This window comes from Sus scrofa, chromosome 14 (genome assembly GCF_054392235.1).
Source record: "Sus scrofa isolate SSC_HxYL_T2T_F1_AM1 chromosome 14, Sscrofa_HxYL_maternal_Yorkshire_Landrace_v2.0, whole genome shotgun sequence".
Lineage (NCBI taxonomy): Eukaryota > Metazoa > Chordata > Mammalia > Artiodactyla > Suidae > Sus > Sus scrofa.
The window spans coordinates 119864876-119886283 of NC_139396.1; the positions used below are offsets into that span (position 1 = coordinate 119864876).

Consider the following 21408-nt stretch of genomic DNA (forward strand, 5'->3'; position numbering starts at 1 on the left):
GGAGGAATACAAAGCATTCATCTTGGCTGTCTTGAATGAATAGTATGAGGGTAAACAGTTTATCAGATTCTTAGTTGGTGATGGAGAGTGTTTAGAGAAGAACTCCAGTTAATAGATATTGAAAGAATAATGGAACTGAAAAATGATCATGTTAAAAGCCTAATGAGACAGTTGATTCAAGCAATGATCATTACTGGTATCAAAACATTTAACAAAAAGTGGATAGGATACATTATACACCATTTACAAACAATAAGACAATCTTTCAATGGGGAAGCTATACAAGGACAATTGACTCCTTTCTTCAACAACTTAATAGGGCTATTAAAGAGTAGTGGGAAAATAAAAAAAAAAAAAAGAGGCTCTTCTAGATCAAAGGAGACTTAGGAGACACAACAAACAAGCAATGGATGAGATGTGTTTTGATCCCAAGTCAAACACACAAACCATAAAAAGAGATATTTGAGAAAAATCAGGAAAACTGAATAATGCCAAGATGTCCCTTTTGCTAGGTGTGGCGATACTGTGGTTATATAAAAATATATCCTTATTATTAGAAGATCAATATAAAAGCTGCAGACTTAGAGGAAATGATATAATGTTAGTGTTTTGTTTTAAACATTTCAGTAAAAAAAAAGGAACAAGAGTTAAATGAAACAATTAATTAAGATTGGTAATTGTTGAATCTGGGTGATGTTTATAAGGCAAGAGTTCATTACACTACCTTTTCTGATTAAAAATGTGGGTAGTAACAAGCCCCCAAAATTTAGCTTATGAAAATATATATGTGGAACAGTTAGGGATCTAAAAGGATACAAATGAATGGCTTTGGCATAAGATATCTGGGAGCCAGTGTGAACCCCTGCTCTAACCATTTTTAGAGTTGTATGACATTCGGATTAATCCTTCTAGAGCTCAGTTTTCTTGCTTGCAAAATCAGGGAAAATAAGAATATTTGCTTCATAGAATTGTTAGGATTAAATGAGATAATTCATATAAAACTTGGCATATAATAAGCATTCAACAAATGTGAACCATCGTTGTCATTAATTATCACTATACTTATAATTATTAAAAATATAAGTAGATCAGGATAATCTTATAATTACAAAGCACTTTAACATTTAATGAAGTATTCTCAAGTTTTTTAATATCATTAAATATTCTGATTTTATAGAATACATTTAAATTTCCAGATGCTCTGGGATTTGGGTTCTTTTAATATTCGAGCATTTTAATTAACCGCTATTTATTTTGTCAAAGTTATATGGAAAAATATTAATCTTTTAAAAAAAAGAATGAAGTACTGAAAATAAATAAGGCTTTGTGTTGGAGACCATGGAGCAGCAAAACTCTGCAGAAGGCAAATGTCTATGGCCTCAGAGTTCTAAGGTACAGAGTTTCCTTCAAAGACAAGATGAAGGACTTATGCATTAACCATGTTATTCTATAAACAACTGCATTATGTCCTAAGGATACACCCTTTGATATTACTAAAATGATAATCTTGTTGTCATGGCAGCTTTGTTTTATAGTTTAGATAAGCATGAGTTCTTACCAATCCTCCTGGTTCTTACTCTCAGTAGAATTCACTGTAGCAAAACTAGTTTGGACTCTGTGAACTTTCTAAATGTTAAGATTTTCCTAAGTAGGGGCTTATACTATATTTTACAGCAAATAGATACTGTCTATGTCTTTAACAAATGCAGAAATAAATCCACATTGATAAGCACCTGTGGTGATTACAGGATTATTAACGCTTTCAAATCCTAAAGAGGTAGTTTAAGAATATAAACAAGCAGACTCACTGAAAAGAGTTGGATATAAAAAGCTGACAAGCAGAGTCCCTGAAGGCAGGGCAACAAGTTTATTCTTTGCTTTTATTGCATCAGTAAACATAGACTCCAAATATTACGACTGGATTAGGGTCAGTCTTTTGAAATGCAGTGAAGGCTTGTAATCAACTAATATTGATAACTGGCAAATGGAAATAAGTCTACTAGAACCTGAGGGGTTTAGGTGAATGAGTGAAACTTCATCTTATTTAGACCCCCAGTCACAAATATACACCTCCAGGGGGAGGGGGTGAGAACTGCTAAGTATAAATGAAGCTTTAAACTATACCTTATCAAAACTTTGTCAGCAATCACATCTAATAACACTTTAGAGAACAGAATCCATAGACATTTACAAACAAATCTACAGAAGCTAAACACTCCCTTGGCTCAAAACATTCCTATACATTTCTACATACAGAAGACTGTTTTGGTAAAGAGAGTTAAAATCCTTAGTCTGATATGGATGCCCCTTCTAAGCACTTCTATAACATCCACATTTAATCAACAGTATAATTGCTCCAATTGTTAAATTTTAAGTTCCTCATGAAAACATTTATTTTATATCCTCTCTGCCTAGTACATGCCTGGTATATCTGAACTGGAAAACAACGCTAACAATTAATTCTTCACAATAATGGTGTTTTGTCCTTTGATATGGAAATGGCTATACTGACATGTGTTATGCATATTGAAAGATGTGTACCTTGTCTCTCTCGCTTTGTCTTCTTCTTGAATTCAACTGCCTGCATTTTTAATGTACTTAATTGACCAAGTGGGTGAAATCTATAGCTACAAGGTAAGTATATTCAGTGCACATAATAAAAACCATCTGTTTTTTAAAAGTAAATTGAGATTGTAATGAATATTACAACTGAATTGGGATGGAGGCATTTTTATTGATTTCTTTATTAGTTTCCAAACCTGACTATAGTCGTATTAAGAAATATATTTTTTTATCATACACACACCTCCTATGTATTCCCAATTCTTGCTAACTTTCTTCTCTGGCACAGAAATTTCAACATTCTTTGCCTTTCAGATGTCTACTTTCTGCATCTGAGGATGTACAGACACCACAATACCTTATGAATTGACGTGGCTGGTCTCTCTATTTCTGGCACTTTTCTCAATCAGCAGAGAGTCAAACTGACCAATGTTTGGCTCTTGAAAGCACTTGGGGAATAGTAATCAAGTCAATGGGGAGCAGGATGACAATATAGCATTGTGCTTGCAGAATCCATTGTTTGTGATTGCCACAAAGGTGGAATTTAAAGAATGCATGCCCTTTATTTCTAAAAGTTAATGAAACCATGTCAACAGAACTTGTAATGTAAAAATGCTGCAGGTGGAGGGACTGTCAAATGGGTGACTGCGAGTCCTCAAAACACTTCTGTTTTCGCCTGCAGCACATTATTTTCTCTTGTAGTGCATTCAATTTCACAATATACAGTTGTATTTTATTACCAGTGTAAGATCAGGCCTCTATTATGGATGTTAATTTTACCTAAAATCTGTTTTTGTGTTTTCTATCTTAATACAATGCCATGTTTCACTAGTATAACCCAAGGGGTTATATGAATTGAAAGAAAATTCATTGTATTATATGCAAAGTAGTTACATATGAGACTATTATAGCAACTTAGTATCTAATATGAAAAATGTCAGTCAACAATGTGCAGAACAAACTGAGACTGCATATTTTCCCAACTTTGGCAAATTTACTAACTCTACCATCTTAAGACAATAACAAAATTGTAGCATCCTCAGAAGCTAGATTCTCCCAGTGAAATAATTGTCACATTATGCTTAAAATTCTGCTTCTTTAAAGGGTAAGTATAGTTTTTTGAAATCTTGAGTATTAGGGGGAAATGTAGAAATCTTAACTGAATGTGGATAAATGATTTTGTATTAATTTGTATTCTAGCAACTGAATTAATCAAATTTTGGCAAACTCTGCATTTCTGGAACTTAAAAGTCTTATCTGATGTCAACTGTGACACTTTTATTACACTCAAACTTTCTCATGAAGGAAAGTCCGGTTCATTTTCAACATCAGATTAAGCTCTGTGCTCTGATACTAATATACTAATATAATTTTAGTGTCCCCTCTCCACCATAGTTTTGTATTTATTTGTCTTCTGTTTATACAAGTGGTTCTCAACCAATGGTGATTTGGTCTTCCCTACACATCCCGCTTCCCCTGGAAAATACTGACATTTTTGATCATTGTGGTAGGTGGGGGTTAGGATACTGGCATCTAGTGGTGTGATCTAATGGGAAATACATATTTAATCTTTGTCCCTAGTTCCTGGCCCATAGCTCCTAAAAACGCTTGGAATCCCTGGAGTGCTAAGTGAATCTTTGGCGTGCTAATGAGGTGAGTGGCCCCTAAATAGCTTCAGGATGGGGGCTGGTCACCAGAAGGAACCAGGCTAGATTAGAGGGTTGGAACTTTCAGTCCCATCCCACCCCCACCCTCCACCTCTGGAACTGGAGGTTGCCTTTAGTCACAGGGGGCAGTGATTCAATCAATTCTATGCACATAATGAAATCTGTATACATAATAAAAACCTCTAAACAGCAGGGTTAGAAGACCTTCAAAGTTGCTCATACACTCTCCTAGTTCATGTCATCACTCAAAAAAGCACCGGCACAGGTCATTTGGTCTGTTATAAAGGTGTGATCTCTTACATGGCTGAGTAGTATTCCATTGCATATATATACACCACATCTTCCTAATCCAATCATCTTGCAGCAACATGGATGGAACTAGAGACTCTAATACTGAGTGAAGTAAGTCAGAAAGAGAAAGACAAATACCATACGATATCACTTATATCTGGAATCTAATATATGGCACAAATGAACCTTTCCACAGAAAAGAAAATCATGGACTTGGAGAATTAACTTGTGGTTGCCAAGCGGGAGGGAGAAGGATGGACTGGGAACTTGGGGTTAACAGATGCAGACTATTTCCTTTGGAATGGATTAGCAATGAGATCCTGCTGTGTAGCACTGGGAACTCTGTCTAGTCACTTATGATGGAGCATGATAATGTGAGAAAATAGAATGTGTACATGTATGTGTAACTGGGCCACCATGCTGTACAGTAGAAAAAAAAACTGTATTGGGGAAATAACAATTTAAAAAAAAAAGCTAACACACAAAAAAGTTTCTTTTAAATTCTATCACCCCCCCAAAAGGGAAAATACATAACTTCTAAGCATTTAAAAAATAAATAAAAATAAAGGTGTGATCTCTTCAACAGACTTTTTAATCTCAAGGCAACTTTTTGGATTGCATTTGAAATGAAGACTTGTTATACTAAGGCATATTCTTCATCATTAATTTAATTTTTCAAGTCATATAATGAAGTTACAAGACTTTAGAGGAAAAAAATCATGAGCCCCCTCCAGAGCAGTGTCCAAAATTCATCTGTTGCCAGCAGAGTGAGCAAATACCTTGATTTGGAAGAACAAAATCATTTTCAGTAAAATGTACGCTTTACTAAATTGTGACATTTTGATCAACAAATTTTACTAGTACAATAAGCACACTCTGCTTAAAAAGATAAAGCAAGGGCTATTTTAACAACAAAAAAACCCCAAAAAACACTGATGGAGAATTACCCTATGAGCCATACTTTCCAAGTCTTTAAACTGAAAGTGATCTTATTTGAGGAAGCAAGCTGCTTTATTCCCTTTTCAAGGATATTAGAATCATTATTATTCACTATGTTTCATCAGTAACTTATCTAGGTGGTCTAAAAAGTTTGAACAGTTTCTGAATGTTAGAGTAACAGGCTGGTTTCCTGAAGTAATTAATACAGTTTAGAAAGCTGACTAATGTTTGCAGTTTATGCATCAGCAGAAAGTGGTGTGATGCATGCAGATGGCTAAGAGCAATGGCCATGCTTCACTTTCATAACATGACATCTTCCTCAAATAACAATTCAAAAATGTAAATTAACACGGCATATTCCGTTCATTGCATCAAAACAATTTATGCCGCCATTTTATTTCATTATTTAAAAATCATTTCTTTCTAAAAGGATTCATGGGGGAAATATTGGTATAATATTTCCAGTTTCAAAGGCACTCTATAATTTTCTAATGGCATTTATTGAAAGAGAGCTTGGCTACTTATCATATCTAAATGTCACACTGGCAAGAGAAAATTATATGTATAATGATGAAAATGAAAACCGCTCAGATTCTAAAGGCTAATTTATCTAACTACCATGAGTTATCAAAACATACTTCAAGCAAAACTGCAAAATTTTTGATTTAACTATTTTGCATAAAGTGAACACTAACAATAATACTTACTGATTCTGAAAGAAACATAACTTAGTGACTTCTATTAAAATATGGACCCACAAAGTGTTCCAAGATCCTTGAGTCTGTTTTCTACTGATGGTCACGAAGATGTCTTCATTATCAATTAGAAAACAGCAAAGGTGAAAATACTGTTTATATAAAAGGGAGTTATATTTCTAAAAGAATGGCTTGTGAACTTCCATATTCTAAGCATTTAAACTAGAAAGGATTTCAAGATGACAGTTTTTACAGATTAGAAAACAGGTCCTCAGGTGCTAGATATTAGGCTCCAGAACTTGTGTTCGAGGAAACAAGGAGAGGTTGGTTTTATTGCTGTGACTGTGATGCAGGTCTCCCAACTCCAAGAAATATACCTCTTGCTATATGAACATGGCCTTACTGGAGGGACCTCTTTCAGCACCGAGCATCAGCCTGGTTCCCATTACATCCAAAGGTTTTCTCTCTAGAATGGTCCATCTTGAATGTAAAGCAGGATTGGGACTGTACTACACACTATCCTCACTCAAGTGAGAGGAACTACTTTCACTGGAGAAGAAAGGTATTTTATTTTTATTTATTTACTTATTTATTAGTCTTTTTGCTTTTTGCTAGGGCCACTCCCGTGACATATGGAAGTTCCCAGGCTAGGGGTCGAATTGGAGCTGTAGCCACTGGCCTACACCACAGCCACAGCAACCCGGGATCCGAGCCACGTCTGCAACCTACACCACAGCTCACGGCGACGCCAGATCCTTAACCCACTGAACAAGGCCAGGGATCGAACCTGCAACCTCATGGTTCGTAGTCGGATTCATTAACCACTGAGCCACGACGGGAACTCCAGAAAAAGTATTTTAGTCAAATATGACTTTTTTATTGAAACTAATAAGAACACAAGGGGATCTATAACTAATACTATTAGTAGATATTATTCTTTTCACTTTTTAAAAAGTACCATATCACGACAGGCTCTAGGATGTCCACATAACAAAAAGATACAGCCACTAGGTTGCTCTCTTTTCTATGGAAATTTGAGGCCCTGGAAAGGCTGACCTATTTGCCATATGGGACCAAAATATCCTTAAGATTTAAAGAGCTCTTGAAGTTTAGAAAGTAACTTTCAACTGTTGTTACTTAATATGACAACAGTGGAAAGGAAACATCCTTCCTTTTCAGAAGAAGAAAACAGGCAATAATCAAATGGCTCGTCTGCATCCCACCAAAAAGTCAGCAGCACTAGATTTTTAATTATCTTGAGTCCCCTGCTCTGTCGGCTGCAAGGACATACTGGGATTCACCTTTATTAAGTCTTGCTACCTGAGGATCCTTAAAGATAAACGCAATGGAGAAGAAATTAGCAAATGGCCTTTGAGAATTTAGACATTTTTATTTTTATTCGTTTTTGCTTTTTAGGGCTGCACCTTCAGCATATGGAAGTTCCCAGGCTAGGGGTCAAATTGAAGCTACAGCTGCAGGCCTATACCACAGCCACAGCAACGCCAGATCTGAGCCATGTCTGCGGCCTATACCACAGCTCATGGCAATGCTGGATCCTTAGCCCACTGAGTGAGGCCAGGGATCGAACCTGCATTCTCATAGATACTAATTGGATTTGTTTCGGTTGCACCACAATAGGAATATCCAGAATTTAGAAATTTTTCACAAAACAGAAGAAAAAAAAAAAAAGTCCTCCCCAAGGCCTAGTAGTTTTATCCTGAAAATCATTTTTAAAAGAGTCACCAAATCAGTCTCACTGCACTTGAAAGAAAAAAATTTACTTTGATGCTCTCTGTAGTCACAAGTCCCTCTAAAGTCTTAATCTGCTAGCAATGGTGGCCTTGGAAAGTCCTCTTTACTTCTTTCCAGCCTGATTACATGTACTAGAATTTGCAAAGCAAACAGCTCTTGCACAGCTGAAAGCTAACTTATTAGTTCAGGGCCAACTGCTGCACATTTTTCAAATCTCCTATGCTTTCCCCTGCCATAAAATGGAAAACAATTTTTATTGCCCAGAGAATGGGATTGTCTTCTGCCTATTTAACCCAAGAAGTGGTCAGCAAGTTCTAATTCTGGTTTGAGGGCAATTTCATAATGCCATTCTTAGTGTTCTTTCCATTTAATTGGCATATAGTGCCTAGTTTGGAACAGGATATTACTCACTTGAATTCTTTCCATAAGGGGGAGAAACAATTTTCCAGGCTCATTTCCCTGAGAATTGCTTAGATCAAGACCAAGTTGGTTGAAGTAAATTGTTGATAAGATTGTGGGAATACTAAGATCTTTTCTCTAAAATGCTTGGCAGAAAAACCCTAATAAGGAAGGCCATAATTTCAAAGTCAGGGTGTTCAAAAGAGCAACCCCATGGGCATATGATTGTGCATTTAAAATCTCGTGTTTGTTAGAGGCTAGACGACCCTGGGGCATCTGGGAAGATGTTACCAAACAATACAGATCTCTGCTCTGATTTGCATAGCTTTGTGTGTTTGAAATGCATTTGATGAGTGAATTTTCAAAGGCCTGATCAACACTGGCAGCTCCCTCTGTGAGCCAAAGAGCACAGAGCAACTGCCCCATGACAAGCAGAGTGAGCAACTAAAGGGCTGTCTCTGTTAATGAAATGAAATGCAAGAACATATTTTACTGCTGTCATACTGTGTCAAGCAACAAGGCTCAGCACCAAAATTGATCCTGAAAATATCTGACAGACTAAAATGTTCCTTTGCAAATAATCTTGTAAACAGAGGGGAACTTGAAATCAATGAGGACTAATAGACAATAGGAATAAAATATTTATTTGGATTGCATCAAAAGGCCAAAAGAGAGGTCCATATGCAGGCATATTGATCTTGAGTTGGGGACATGACCGTGGTCTCCACTGCTTCAGCAGAGTCAATCCTGGTGTGTCCAAGGCTTTGTGCATCACTCTTTTCCTGTGTGATGATGCCATAGGTCCTGCTTAGCAGCTGGCCTTATTTCTGGCTCTCTACCATAGTTTTCATCTTTCTTATTTAATTTTTCTTTTTTGCATGGTGAGCATCTATGATGAAAGTTCTTTTTGGGGGGATAAGGAGGAGAAGAAGCAAACATTTTGCATCGAGGTACATGGTGAGGAGAGGTGGGCAGGACAAAAATGGTGATTCTGAGATTGATCTGCATAGTTGTATCTACTTGCTCAGGGCCCCTCTTGCCTCTGTGCTTAGAAGTAGGCTTATCTCTAGAGAAGGAAATTATGTGCCAATGTATGCTATGATAGTAAGAGAAAAATATTTTTTTTTTTCTTTTTAAGGCTGCCCCTATGGCATATGTTCCTGGGCTAGGGGTTGAATCAGAGCTGCAGCTGCCTGCCTACACCACGCCACGGCAATAAGGATCCAAGCCATATCTGCAACCTATACCACAGCTTGCAGCAATGCCAGATCCTTAACCCACTGTGTGAGGCCAGGGATCAAATATGCATCCTTATAGAGACAACATCAAGTCCTTAACCCACTGAGCCACAATAGGAAATCCCAGGAAAAATATTTTATTTTCTCTTAGGAGAATTTTTAATTTTTACATTTCTTTAGAGAAAGGACAATATTTAAACCTGTGGAAACATTACCTTACATGAAGCAGAAACGTGAAAAGCTTCTTCACTAAGAAATCACTACACAAAGTTGTCTAAACCTTATCTGTGGAGATGGTCTGACTTTTCCTTCAAAGTTCTGTTTTTTCATGAAAGTTAAAAGGACCTGAGACCCTCTTGACTGTCTTAAACTCACTCAGTCTTATAACTCTCCCCTTCTTTACTAGATTTAATATGTTCACCTCTCTTTCAATGCTCAAGATCCATAATCTACACATTTCTGGCAATTTTACTTGAAATTTCTTATAATTCTGTATAAGTTCATTGACTCTTGCTTCTTCACCTCAGGTTCATTTTTAGTCCATGTCGTGGGACTCAATCCCTATCACTCCATCCTAACATGAAAATGAACTAGTGATTCGGTAGCTCCAATGCCCATTTGCTAATGAACACACCCAAACTCTCAATAACATACAATATCACCATCTCCTCCTCTAATCCTGAAACCCATTCTGTTTTTGTCTTCTTGTGATATGTCTGGTTTTCCACCTACCTTCAGGCTTTCCTTCTCAGTCTTTGGATGTGGATGTGTTTGTGTGAAATCCTTCTCCTTTCCCTGTTTTTTAAATGCTAATATTCCTCAAGAATTAATCCTCCTCTTAAACACTGTTTTCTATCTTACCCACATCTTTAATTACCACTTACAATCTAAATTCTCATTATTCTCAAATGAATACCAACCTCTACTCTGAGCTCCGTATCTGCCTAACCATGTCTCAAAATCACCTCCTATTTTACCCGAGCAAAAATCAGGTCATGAGGATCCTACTCTCAGATCTGCAACCATCCATCTGTCTCTATCTTAGTGAATGGCACTGCCTCCCTCTGACTTCCAGACGGACAATCTTCGTATCATCCTTGACCTTTCTCCCCTTCATCATCAATATCTTTTTCCTTAAGAAGACCTATTGGCTTTGCCACATAACTAGCTCTCAAATGCTCGTCTCTCCTCCCACTGCCCCCACTCTAATCCTGTCTACTGTTAGTTTTTACCTGAAAACTATTCTGGTTGTTATTATTCTCAATTTTTCACTCCTCCAAGCAGAGGAAAGAGTGCTTAATTATAAACCAAATCATCTCATTTGCTAGCCTACAACCCTGAAGTGAGTTCTTTAAATCTTTAACATCTGATCACCATCTTGTATAGTTTAAGTTCCAAACATATTGGTACTTCTGTTCCTTGAATATGTAATGTTATCTCTACCTTGGGGCTTTGTACATGCTGTTTCTCTGTCTAGACTGTTATCTACACTTCCTTGCCCAACTAATACAACTAACTCCTGTCTAGCCAGTACCAGCTAATTCTTTGAAAATGCAGCTCAAATCTAGTTAAAATGGCACTTCCTCAGGGAAATCTTCCTAGAATAATCAGTGTGTATCTGTCTCCTCCATCGGACCATAGGTACCAAGTAGGCAAGGAACATGTCTATATTACTCACTGCTTTATATGCAGCACTTTGTAGGCATCCAGAAAACATTTGTTAAAGAAATGAATGACAAATTAAATGAACATGGATGATGCTGGCATGTGGTGGGCTGCCAGATCATTGCAGGGAATCTTTACATATGTACCAACTAATGTTATAGATTAAAAAAAAAAAACCATGACCACACTCATTTACAGATTTACATAGATCTTGCCATGAGAAAAGTCCCTCATGGAGAAGAAGATACTGAGAATCATAAACCTAGATCATAAAATGCACTTATGAATCTATTTTCATAGAGCTTTTAGAGCTTTGCTGATGAAAGGCTTAGATATGAATCCCTTCAGCCTTCAGAGCAGCAGGATCAAGCCTAGGGCAGCTGAGCCAAATGGTAACATATGCTATACCCATTTTCTATATGTTATGACATAAGATAATATGGAAAGTGCTGCTAGCTGGGACCAATTTGAAAGTATTTTTTTGTTGTTTGGTACTTTTTTTTAAAAGAAGTGATTGGGATCTTACTTTCAAAAGCACAATAAATTGAATCAACAGCAAAGGTATAAACTGAATCAGTCTAAAATACTAAAATTCATTCATTGTGTTATTAGGCCACCTCCAAAATGATATTTAGGAAGTATATATAATCATATTATAACTGTTTATAATATGAAGGGTGCTAAATTGACAAAAAGCAGGATATAAAGTTGTAAATTACTATAATTTTAAAACACAAAGATAGTTAATAGTAGTTGTGCTTAATTTTTTCAGATTTTTTCTATCTCTTTATCACTATATTATCTCTATTAAAGTGAAATATAAAATATTTTAGTTGCAAATTAGCCATTATTACAAATAAAACAGTGACATTAATCTGTTGTTTTGTTTCACTCCTGCGGATGACTATAATCTGGCAATATAGCTGTGGTATATGTAAATCACTTTATCAGAGAGCAAATTTTATATTAAAAATTCTTATGATTATTATAATAAATGTCTATTTCAATTTAACTTATTTCTACATATAGGCTTTTTTAAAGAAAAAAGATATTTTACCTATTACTGCTGGGTACAGTATTCAATAATTAAGATAGCAATAATCATATAACTTGAAAATATTTTACTTAAGAATTAGTCTGTATTTATATATCAGAAATGCTTAGAATGAAATAAAATATCTACTTCTTTTATTTGATTTTCTGTATGGTTATTTTTTTACAAGATATAAATGTGGAGCTAGGTTTCTGTACCCAAAGAGTGATTTGTTACACTATGTATCATAACTTATTCTTAAATATAACTATTGAAATAATCATTAGGTTACATATCCGTCACCCCACTAAACTGCAAGATCCTTAGTAGTAGAAAAATATGTTTTCTATTTGGTACATACTCTGTAAAGTATAATGCCTGACTCGTCACCAGTAAATTGCTGTTTATTAAATGAATTAATACATATTCTCTAAGGAAAATAATGTGTATCTTTCATGATACATGCTACTTTCTGCTCTAAATAAGGTTTAGTGATCTTCACCTTCAATTTGAGGGTGTCTTTGTAAACTTCTAATGTCTTTGTAAACATAACCTAATCATTTTAAAAAGGGAAGCCCTTAGTGGATAATTAGCAGCAATCAAGAGAAGCTTAAACATTCCATACAGGTAAAATTTCTGTCAAGAATAATTTTCTTTGTAGGAAATATATCTCATGAGAGAGGCTGAGAGTACATATCCTGCAGTACAGGGGTTTTGAGAACCATTTTACTGGGACATTTCCTTCAAGTCAGTCTTTCTGGACCAGCCATCCAAACCCAGTGCTTGGTACAGTTTTTGTGAAAGGGAAGGTCTGTTTTCTGCCATTGAAGTCTGATTGTGCTAACATCTATTAAGTTTCTCATGAGTGAGTTTCTAAATGTCTCAACTGAATTGATCTTTACAGAGCCTTATTTTTTTTCTTTTTACCCAAATACACATGGTCAACGAGACTACCAACAGTAATTTTACATGGATGAATAATACGATCATTTCATTTGGGTTTTTAAAAGTACTAATCATATCTTCAGTTGATTTTGCAAAATCAAGGGGACTTTAAAAAAAATAAAGCTTACATAGTGGAACCAAATTATCTCTAAAGCTTACATAGTGGAGCCAAATTATCTCCTCAGTTCAAAATGGTACAGAATTTGTGATCTACATAGAAATTTAGAAGCATACAAAGTTACTGAGGGAATTTAGAAATTAGAGCCTGTTCCAATTCCCTGAAACGATGGCAAACCTTATAAGTTCCTTAAAAACAAAGTGAAGCTGTAATGTACTTAGGGGGAAGAAATCCAATACAGAGAGAAAACAATGCTAACACACATAGATGTTAGTTCAAACAAAAAGTATTCCCTGGGGAATGGTTTATAGTTCATCTTCTCTGAATGATAGAACACCTAATTAAAAAGATGCTTCCAACTTCAGTAATCTTCAAGTATTAATTATTTATTAGAAATCTATAAAATGCTAACAGCATAAAAAGCATCACAACACCCCCTCTAGTATTTATTTATCAATTTTGAGGAATAAAGTTTACATTAAAAAAATCTCTCTAGAATTTAGATCAATAGTTTTAGATGTTTTTTTCATCAAGCTATTCCCACTTTCTAAATAATAATCCATATTAAGGTATGTGAGTTATGCATTCATTTGAATTTAGTATTGACTGAATAGAAAAATAAAACTATCCTAGTTGATGTACATTCAACTATAAAAATAATGGCTAATGTATGATCTATTAAATTTCAAATAATAATATTTAGGTGTAGGTCATGATTTCATTCCAGTGCCCTTTTTTGTTCTTTGTAAATCATAATTGAACTTTCTTTTAACTAAATGTTACTACTTTTACAAAAATATTTGTGGATAGTTACCAGGCTAGATTTAATTTAATGACAGCCTACCAAATTGAGACTAGTTGCCTACATAAGATTAAAGATATCTTGCTCAGACAAAATTAGTTTTATGTAATAGATAGGCAATAATTGTCTGTAAATCAAACCACATAGTAAATGAATTAGGGTATATTTTTAATGATTATTTCTACAAACATTAGCATACACTTTTTATAACCCTTTATAATTTACCAAGTATTTTTACACACTGCTATCAATTAAATCACAAAAATCTCATTTGATAGGTAAGATAATAAGATTGAGAGGCAGTTGACATGATCAAAATCTGTTCATTGGTAATGACAGAGCCAGGAGCAGAACCCAAGGCTTCTGGTCCTCATTCAGGATCATATTTTTCATGCTGATGGATTCTCTTCTCATGTGAAGAACTGTTGCTATATCGATCTTCTGTCTGAATCTGAATTTCAGTATGTGTTCCTTCCTACCTTTATTTGAAGCATGTGCAAGTGAACCCATACATGCCCAGAATTCATGAAATAAGCACACAGTTTAATCTCTGTAAGGCCTCTGTACACTGAGGATATAACTAATTCATAACTGATTTCCCATTACTGATCAATTTTAAACCAGTGACTGGCCTTAATTTGGGGTAAATCGAAGTTACTAAAAACTTTCACGAGAGAATCTGTTTTAAGTTTAACAGGGAAATAGATCGAAGAATATTTCCGTTTAAAAGACCTATGACTTTTTCAGTAACTCAACAAATATTTAGATAGTTGCTCAAGTAGATTTTAGATGAATTTTAAATATTATCACTAGTGTGTATATATATGTATATATACATATAATGTATATAAAATGATGTATAATACTATACATATATATATGAAATGATATATATAGTAATCTTACTTAAATATATAAACTCAATAAAAACTTTGCTGACATAAATTATAAATATGACCTTTTATATAACAAGGAAATATTTATCTAGTGATAACATCCAATAATAGCAAAGAAAGTTTTCTAACTTTTAAAACTAAGTTACCTTAAATGGCTCCCCTCTACCATCTCAGAATGATTTGTGTAAACACCAGAAACTAAAGTCTAAGCTTAGCATTAATACACATTTTAACATAATGTAGAAAAACAGAAAATTAATACCAGTCACCCACAGTATAAGAGTGGTGTTAAAACTGGCTTAACTTCCTCAGCAAATCTTGGCAGAAGCACTGTTGGCATCTGACCTCAGGAAGCCATTCTATGCCTCTCCAAAGAGCAGGGAAACAAAAGCAAACTAGATAGAGAAGAAATTGTGAATATATTTATGCAGCTTTGAAAATAATAGAATTTTGTCTGTCAAAATGAATTATAGTAATTATTTAGTTCTAGCTCAATTTTTTAATCATCATAGATTCCCAAGGAAAATAAATAATTTTATTCCTTTTGCTTTTTAGTTTACTACAAGACCAAGCAATCAAATTCTTCTGTATTATATCTTTATCGATAATTTTTTTTTTTTTTGTCTTTTGAGAGCCGTACCTGCAGCATATGGAGGTTCCCAGTCTAGGGGTCGAATTTCGAATTGGAGCTGTAACCTCCGGCCTATTCCATAGCCACAGGAATGCCAGATCCGAGCCACGTCTGCAACCTATACCACAGCTCACCACAATGCAGGATCCTTAACCCACTGAGCAAGGCCAGGAATCGAACCCAAAACCTCATGGTTCCTAGTCGGATTCATTTCCACTGTGCCATGATGGGAACTCCTACTGATAATACTTCTTGACTGAAATTTTAAGTGCTCTGTAATAGTGCACCTAAATTATTTTTATTTAAATTACTTTCTTGGGAGAAAGACAGGGAAATTACAAAGATTGTACTTTTTTAAAAAGTTACCTAAAATTTTTGCAGAAAAAGCCAATCTCAAGTTACTTCCATCTTTGTCAAAAATAATTAAGGCTTTTTAAAAAGTAAATTATTCTAGTAGATAAAACTGTATTTTGTCACAAAAATGGCAATTAATGGGATGCTTACTATCTTATATCATGATAACTTAGTGACACTGAAGTTGTGAAGTAAAACTCATATTTTATGGCAAGATAAGAAAAATTCAAGCAAAAATTTTCTCTGCCCTTTAGCCTCCCCTCTCCCCACAGCCTTGTGTATCTGCATTATGCGTCAACCAAACTTCCCTAACCAGCTAAAATACCTGCTCAGCCATAAAGAGGAACATTCTCCCAGGATCGACAAGATAACTCTAGAAAGATGATATTCTTCTTGATGAGATAACATTTGTTTTTGATTTTTATAAGGGATCACATGATGCTCAGAGCTGGATTATGTAAACTGTCAGTAATTTTAGGCAAAGTCCTCTGTCTCAAAAACTTATATAACTGTGCCTTGAGTTCTAACAAGTGGAAGAGTTCTCAGAGCTTTTTGAGATGCATTTCCCAGGTTAGAATACTCAAATTTGGCTGTAATAAAATTTTCCATTTCTTTTGTAGATCGACTGATTAATCTTTTTGTTGACAAAGTTCAATGTAAATTAATGGTGTATTCACATGAAGAAATATTTCCAGCCTTATCATTGTTCACACAATTTCACAAAAACTGTTGAACACAACCACCATTCATTCAGAAAGTGTTTTCAGTAGGAGATAATGTGTTTACATTCATTTGTTTATACTGGATTTTAAACTCACCATTTTCACTTGTCCAGATGAATCTTCCTCACAAAATTAAGGTTTCATGTTTAAGGAGAGACGTACTTACTAAGTCAGCATACTGTATAATACTTACTTTGGCTAGTTTGCTTCTTTTTCCTCATAAGCAATTAGTTTCTTCCTGTCAGAGTGTTGAGCTTTAAGTCCAACAAATCTTACTTCTATTCAATATCATTTTTTTAAATGAAAATTAACCTACCCCCCAATTTTTACTTACTTTGCTTTAGCTTCTGCATCTTCATAGGCTTTATTAGACACATCATCCAATCCTCCAATCAAATGCTTGAAAGAACTGTCAGAGGAAAAACACAGTAATTAAAATAAATCCTCTGCAAACATGTAACAATGACAACCTTGTCAATGATACATTTAAACAATCTAAAAGCATTCATAGTAAAAAATGAATTCAGACATTTCATCTAGTACATTATTAAGAAACACAATAGAAAATGACATAAACTGAGCGCAGGGACTTCTTTGATCTTTTTAAGTGCTGTTAAGATTTTACATTTCAATTTTAAACCTCTATAATATTAATATATGCAAATGGTTTTGTGTGCTGTATTAAAGAACAAAATGGGCATGAAACATATAGGATGCTTGCTGATTTAAATTTAAATGTTGCTTCATCACTTCTACATACACTTTTTTTTTTCAAACCTATAAAAAGGAGCTTGACACTCTACTTGGGGGCTTCCTGGGAGGGGAATGAAGGCTATTATCTCAGGTCCTTGGGTAATGAGCTCATCTGAGGGTCAGGGTAACTAGAATGCTGAGCTAAATACAGTCAGTATTTCTAATACAAAAAAGGACATGAAAAAATGACTAGATAGAAAGCCAAAGAATCAAGAATTGTATTCTATAGAGTGTCAAGCTTTCTGTAATGAATTTATTAACGAATGTCAAACGAAAGAGAATGAATGGGCAACAGGCAGCAGTCCTTACATAATTTTCAAAGATATAATTAATGATAAAATAAATGATAAATATACTCCCCATGGCTGAAAATAGTTCAAATATAATTTTTGCATTGTTGTTTATGTGGCGAAATTCCCCATCTTCCCATAGAATGTCTTGGTCATTACTTGAAGAAAGTTTGCTTTTAGAGAAACTCCTTAAGGCTAGATGTGCTTATATTGCAAAGTACGATATTTCTTTAATTATGGAAAAAAAAGATACTATCTGGTTGATTTTCTGTTTTTATAGATAATATGAAATTTAAGCACAGAGAGTTAAAAGTTATTTGTCAAAGATGACTGAAATTTAGGAGCATATCCAGATTATAATCCATATTCTCTAATACTCACTCCAGTCCTTCACAATACTAAATTTTTGTTTGTTTGTTTGTTTGTTTTGTCACACTAGTGGCATGCAGAAGTTCTTGGGCCAGGGATTAAACCTGCCATGGCAGCAATACAAGCAACAGCAGTGACAATGCCTGATCTTTAACCCACTGCACCACAAGGGAACTCCTAAGATATTTTTTTATATAACCAAATTTGAACATTGTGAAAAGTCATTAACAGAGAGGAACCAAAGAGAATTAAGTGGTAAAACCAAAGAGCAACAACCACTAAAACAGCTTTTCAAATATACTTGGGTATATTAATAGATAGCATTCTTAAGACTTAAAAAAAAAGTCTTACTCCAAGTATCTATTTGTTAAAACATCTTAAGCAGATTAGTGTGTTAGGAAAGAATTAGAGAGCAAACTGACAACAAATTTGATAAGGATGGAGACTTACTTAAGAAAATATGTTCACCCCACTAGGTTCAGTTAAAACCATGCATATCACCTTTTGAAAATACAATTTTATATTTCAAATATCAAAACACAATTTGATATTTCTATTAGGAAAGTATACAAATGGAAGAGCCTACATCTTGCAAAGCTATACAGAGTTTTAAAAGTAGAAACCATCTAATCATAGCAATTAGTTTGAAAGTAAGGTTAGCCTGATTAGTAAACAAAACAAAACATTTTAGACCTGGTTATGAGCTATTTATATACATGTTTGTTAAATCCTGGTCTTATCAAATATTTTTAAAAAATGAACAAAAGAAGTATCTGAGGTATGACTTTTTTTTTTCTTAAGTGCCCTTGATTTAAAATATGAATTTTCTATATGGTGCCAATGATCCAATATTTATTTATTTTTTACTACTAGATTAAAAATAAACACTGTGTTCTTACAAAATGCCCATTATCTTGATATGACAGAAAATTATTTTTGATGGAGTTCCCGTCATGGCTCAGTGGTTAACGAATCCGACTAAGAACCATGAAGTTGAGGGTTTGATCCCTGGCCTTGCTCAGTGGGTTAAGGATCTAGCGTTGCCGTGAGCAGTGGTGTAGGTTGCAGACGCGGCTCGGATCCCAGGTTGCTGTGGCTGTGGTGTAGGCCAGTGGCTACAGCTCCAATTCGACCCCTAGCCTGGGAACCTCCATATGCCGCGGGAGTGGCCCTAGAAAAGGCAGAAAGAGGAAAAAAAAAAAAAAGAAAGAAAGAAAAGAAAATTATTTTTGAAATAAATTTCCTCATGTTAAGGAAAACACTTTTACAGTATGTAATCATTTTTTTATCATGGAAAAAATTTTAAAACTGAAAGGAAAAATTAAGGAATCACTCAGTTCTCTAATCACAAATAACAATAGGAATAACATTATGCAATTCTTTTTACTTTTTTTCCTACATAGTTTTATTGTTGTGGTTTATAGAGATGTAATCATAAAGGAACTATGGTTTAATATGATTTAGTATCTTGATTTTTAACTTATTATATCATAAGTGAATACTTTTATTGTTAAAATTTCATAAACAGTATTTTCACAGCCAAAATAATAGGCCATTACATGTTTACACATTGTAGAATATCTGCTTATCCACCTCCACACACACACAGCAGTCAACACAGATACATATACAGATGAAGAAGGGGGCATGGCAACTATCTATAAAAACATTTATATTTATACTCTCAATTATAGATTAGACATATGGAATTTCTTTTTGAAATAAAAATATGCAGAAGTATAATCTCAACTTTAGCATTGGAACCATATGTCCTTTATAAGTAGTCTTTATTTAGAAAGCAATACTGGTCAAGTAACATTTTTTTAAACATAAAACAATTGCATTCTGTTAATATTCTAAATCTTTGCAAATAATAAGTTAACCATTATAGTTAACTAGAAGTTTAAGAAAATGCAGAATTTTCAAGCAATATTAGGAGTTCCTGTCGTGGCTCAGCAGAAACGAATCTGACTAGTATCCATGAGGATGCAGGTTCTGATCCCTGGCCTTGCTCAGTGGATTAAGGATCTGGCATTGCTGTGAGCTGTGATGTAGGTCACAGATGTGGCTTGGATCCCGCATTGCTGTGGCTGAGGTATAGACCAGTGGCCTGGGACCCTCCATATGCTGTGGGTGTGGCCCTAAAAAAAAAGACAAAAAAAAAGGACAAAAAAAGCAATATTAATAAGTTCCAGACAACTGTCTCTGTCAATGTGTCTCTGCACTGATCAATGAATAATTTAAGACATCTTGATAAACATAATTGATGGCATTACAGGATTTTTCACTTCTGGTGCAAGTATCAACTAATTACTGTTTCATCTCTTCCTCTCATGGACACTGCAGGAACACCTGCCATCTGTGTGGCCTCTCATCAAACAGATATTTGAAAAAATATTACCATGGGTATCAGATGCCTTTTAAAATATTTACTCAGGTCCTATGACATTTCTTGATTACTAAAGGAGAAGACATTTGTTGTTCTATTCAGAAAGGGATTACAATAAAAAGTTTTGAAAACATCAACAATTAAATGAGTAGAAACCATAAATACTATTTATCAGTTATAACAAATATAGGAGACTCATTAAACTTTCTTTGTAAACAAACTCACAATTCATGTGTGACTTCTATTTTAGTACTATAAAATATAATAGCCAATTTCACATATGCTCTAGATATATAAGCAAAAATGTAATTTAGGGCATTTCAACAGCAAAACTTATTGCACACAAAGTGTGAGACACTTTTCTGCTACTTTTCTTGAGAGTATAAAATCCAATTTCAAAAAGTCACTACAGAATTTTTTTAAGTGGGTGGATAACATGGGATTAGTTGAGTATATCAAGGTAGAAAAAGACCAAATTGGAAAATCTCTTATGCCTAAGGCTGGTAGTGTATACAAATTTGGAAGGAAGTAGTGGAAAAGAAAGAAGGAATGAAGGAAGGAGAGAAGGATGGATGGAGGAAGGGAGTAGGAAGAAAGGGAGGGAGAGAGGAAGAAAGAAGAGAAGGAGGGAGGGAGAGTCATCAAGAATGGTATTTATAGAAATTTTCCTTAAGAAATATCAGTTAAGGGGCTGTGTTTCTCATTCTAGGAAATCTGTCTGTTTTAGAACATTATAGTAATAGTAACTCAGTGGGTAATAATTTCAGTGATTAAGATGTTTTCACTATTAAGCCAAAACATCCTTCTGAAGGGAGATGATTACTCAGCGGTATGTCTAAAAAGTGTGTAATTTTGTTCTTTGGTTGTGATATGATGAGACTTCATCTAGAGAGAAATG

General features: G+C 34.6%; 1 protein-coding gene across 4 annotated transcripts in view; it reads right to left on the bottom strand.

Moving 5' to 3' along the window:
* Window positions 1-21408, bottom strand: part of PRKG1 (protein kinase cGMP-dependent 1) — a 1234647-nt gene that overhangs the window by 106629 nt on the left and 1106610 nt on the right. For all 4 annotated transcript variants that reach the window (XR_014825752.1, XM_021072187.2, XM_084993225.1 and 1 more), the window contains 1 exon segment: window positions 17044-17118. Coding sequence is in view for 3 of the 4 variants with exons in the window: in XM_021072187.2 (XP_020927846.1) it covers window positions 17044-17118 (75 nt within the window). In the remaining variant the exon portion in view is untranslated.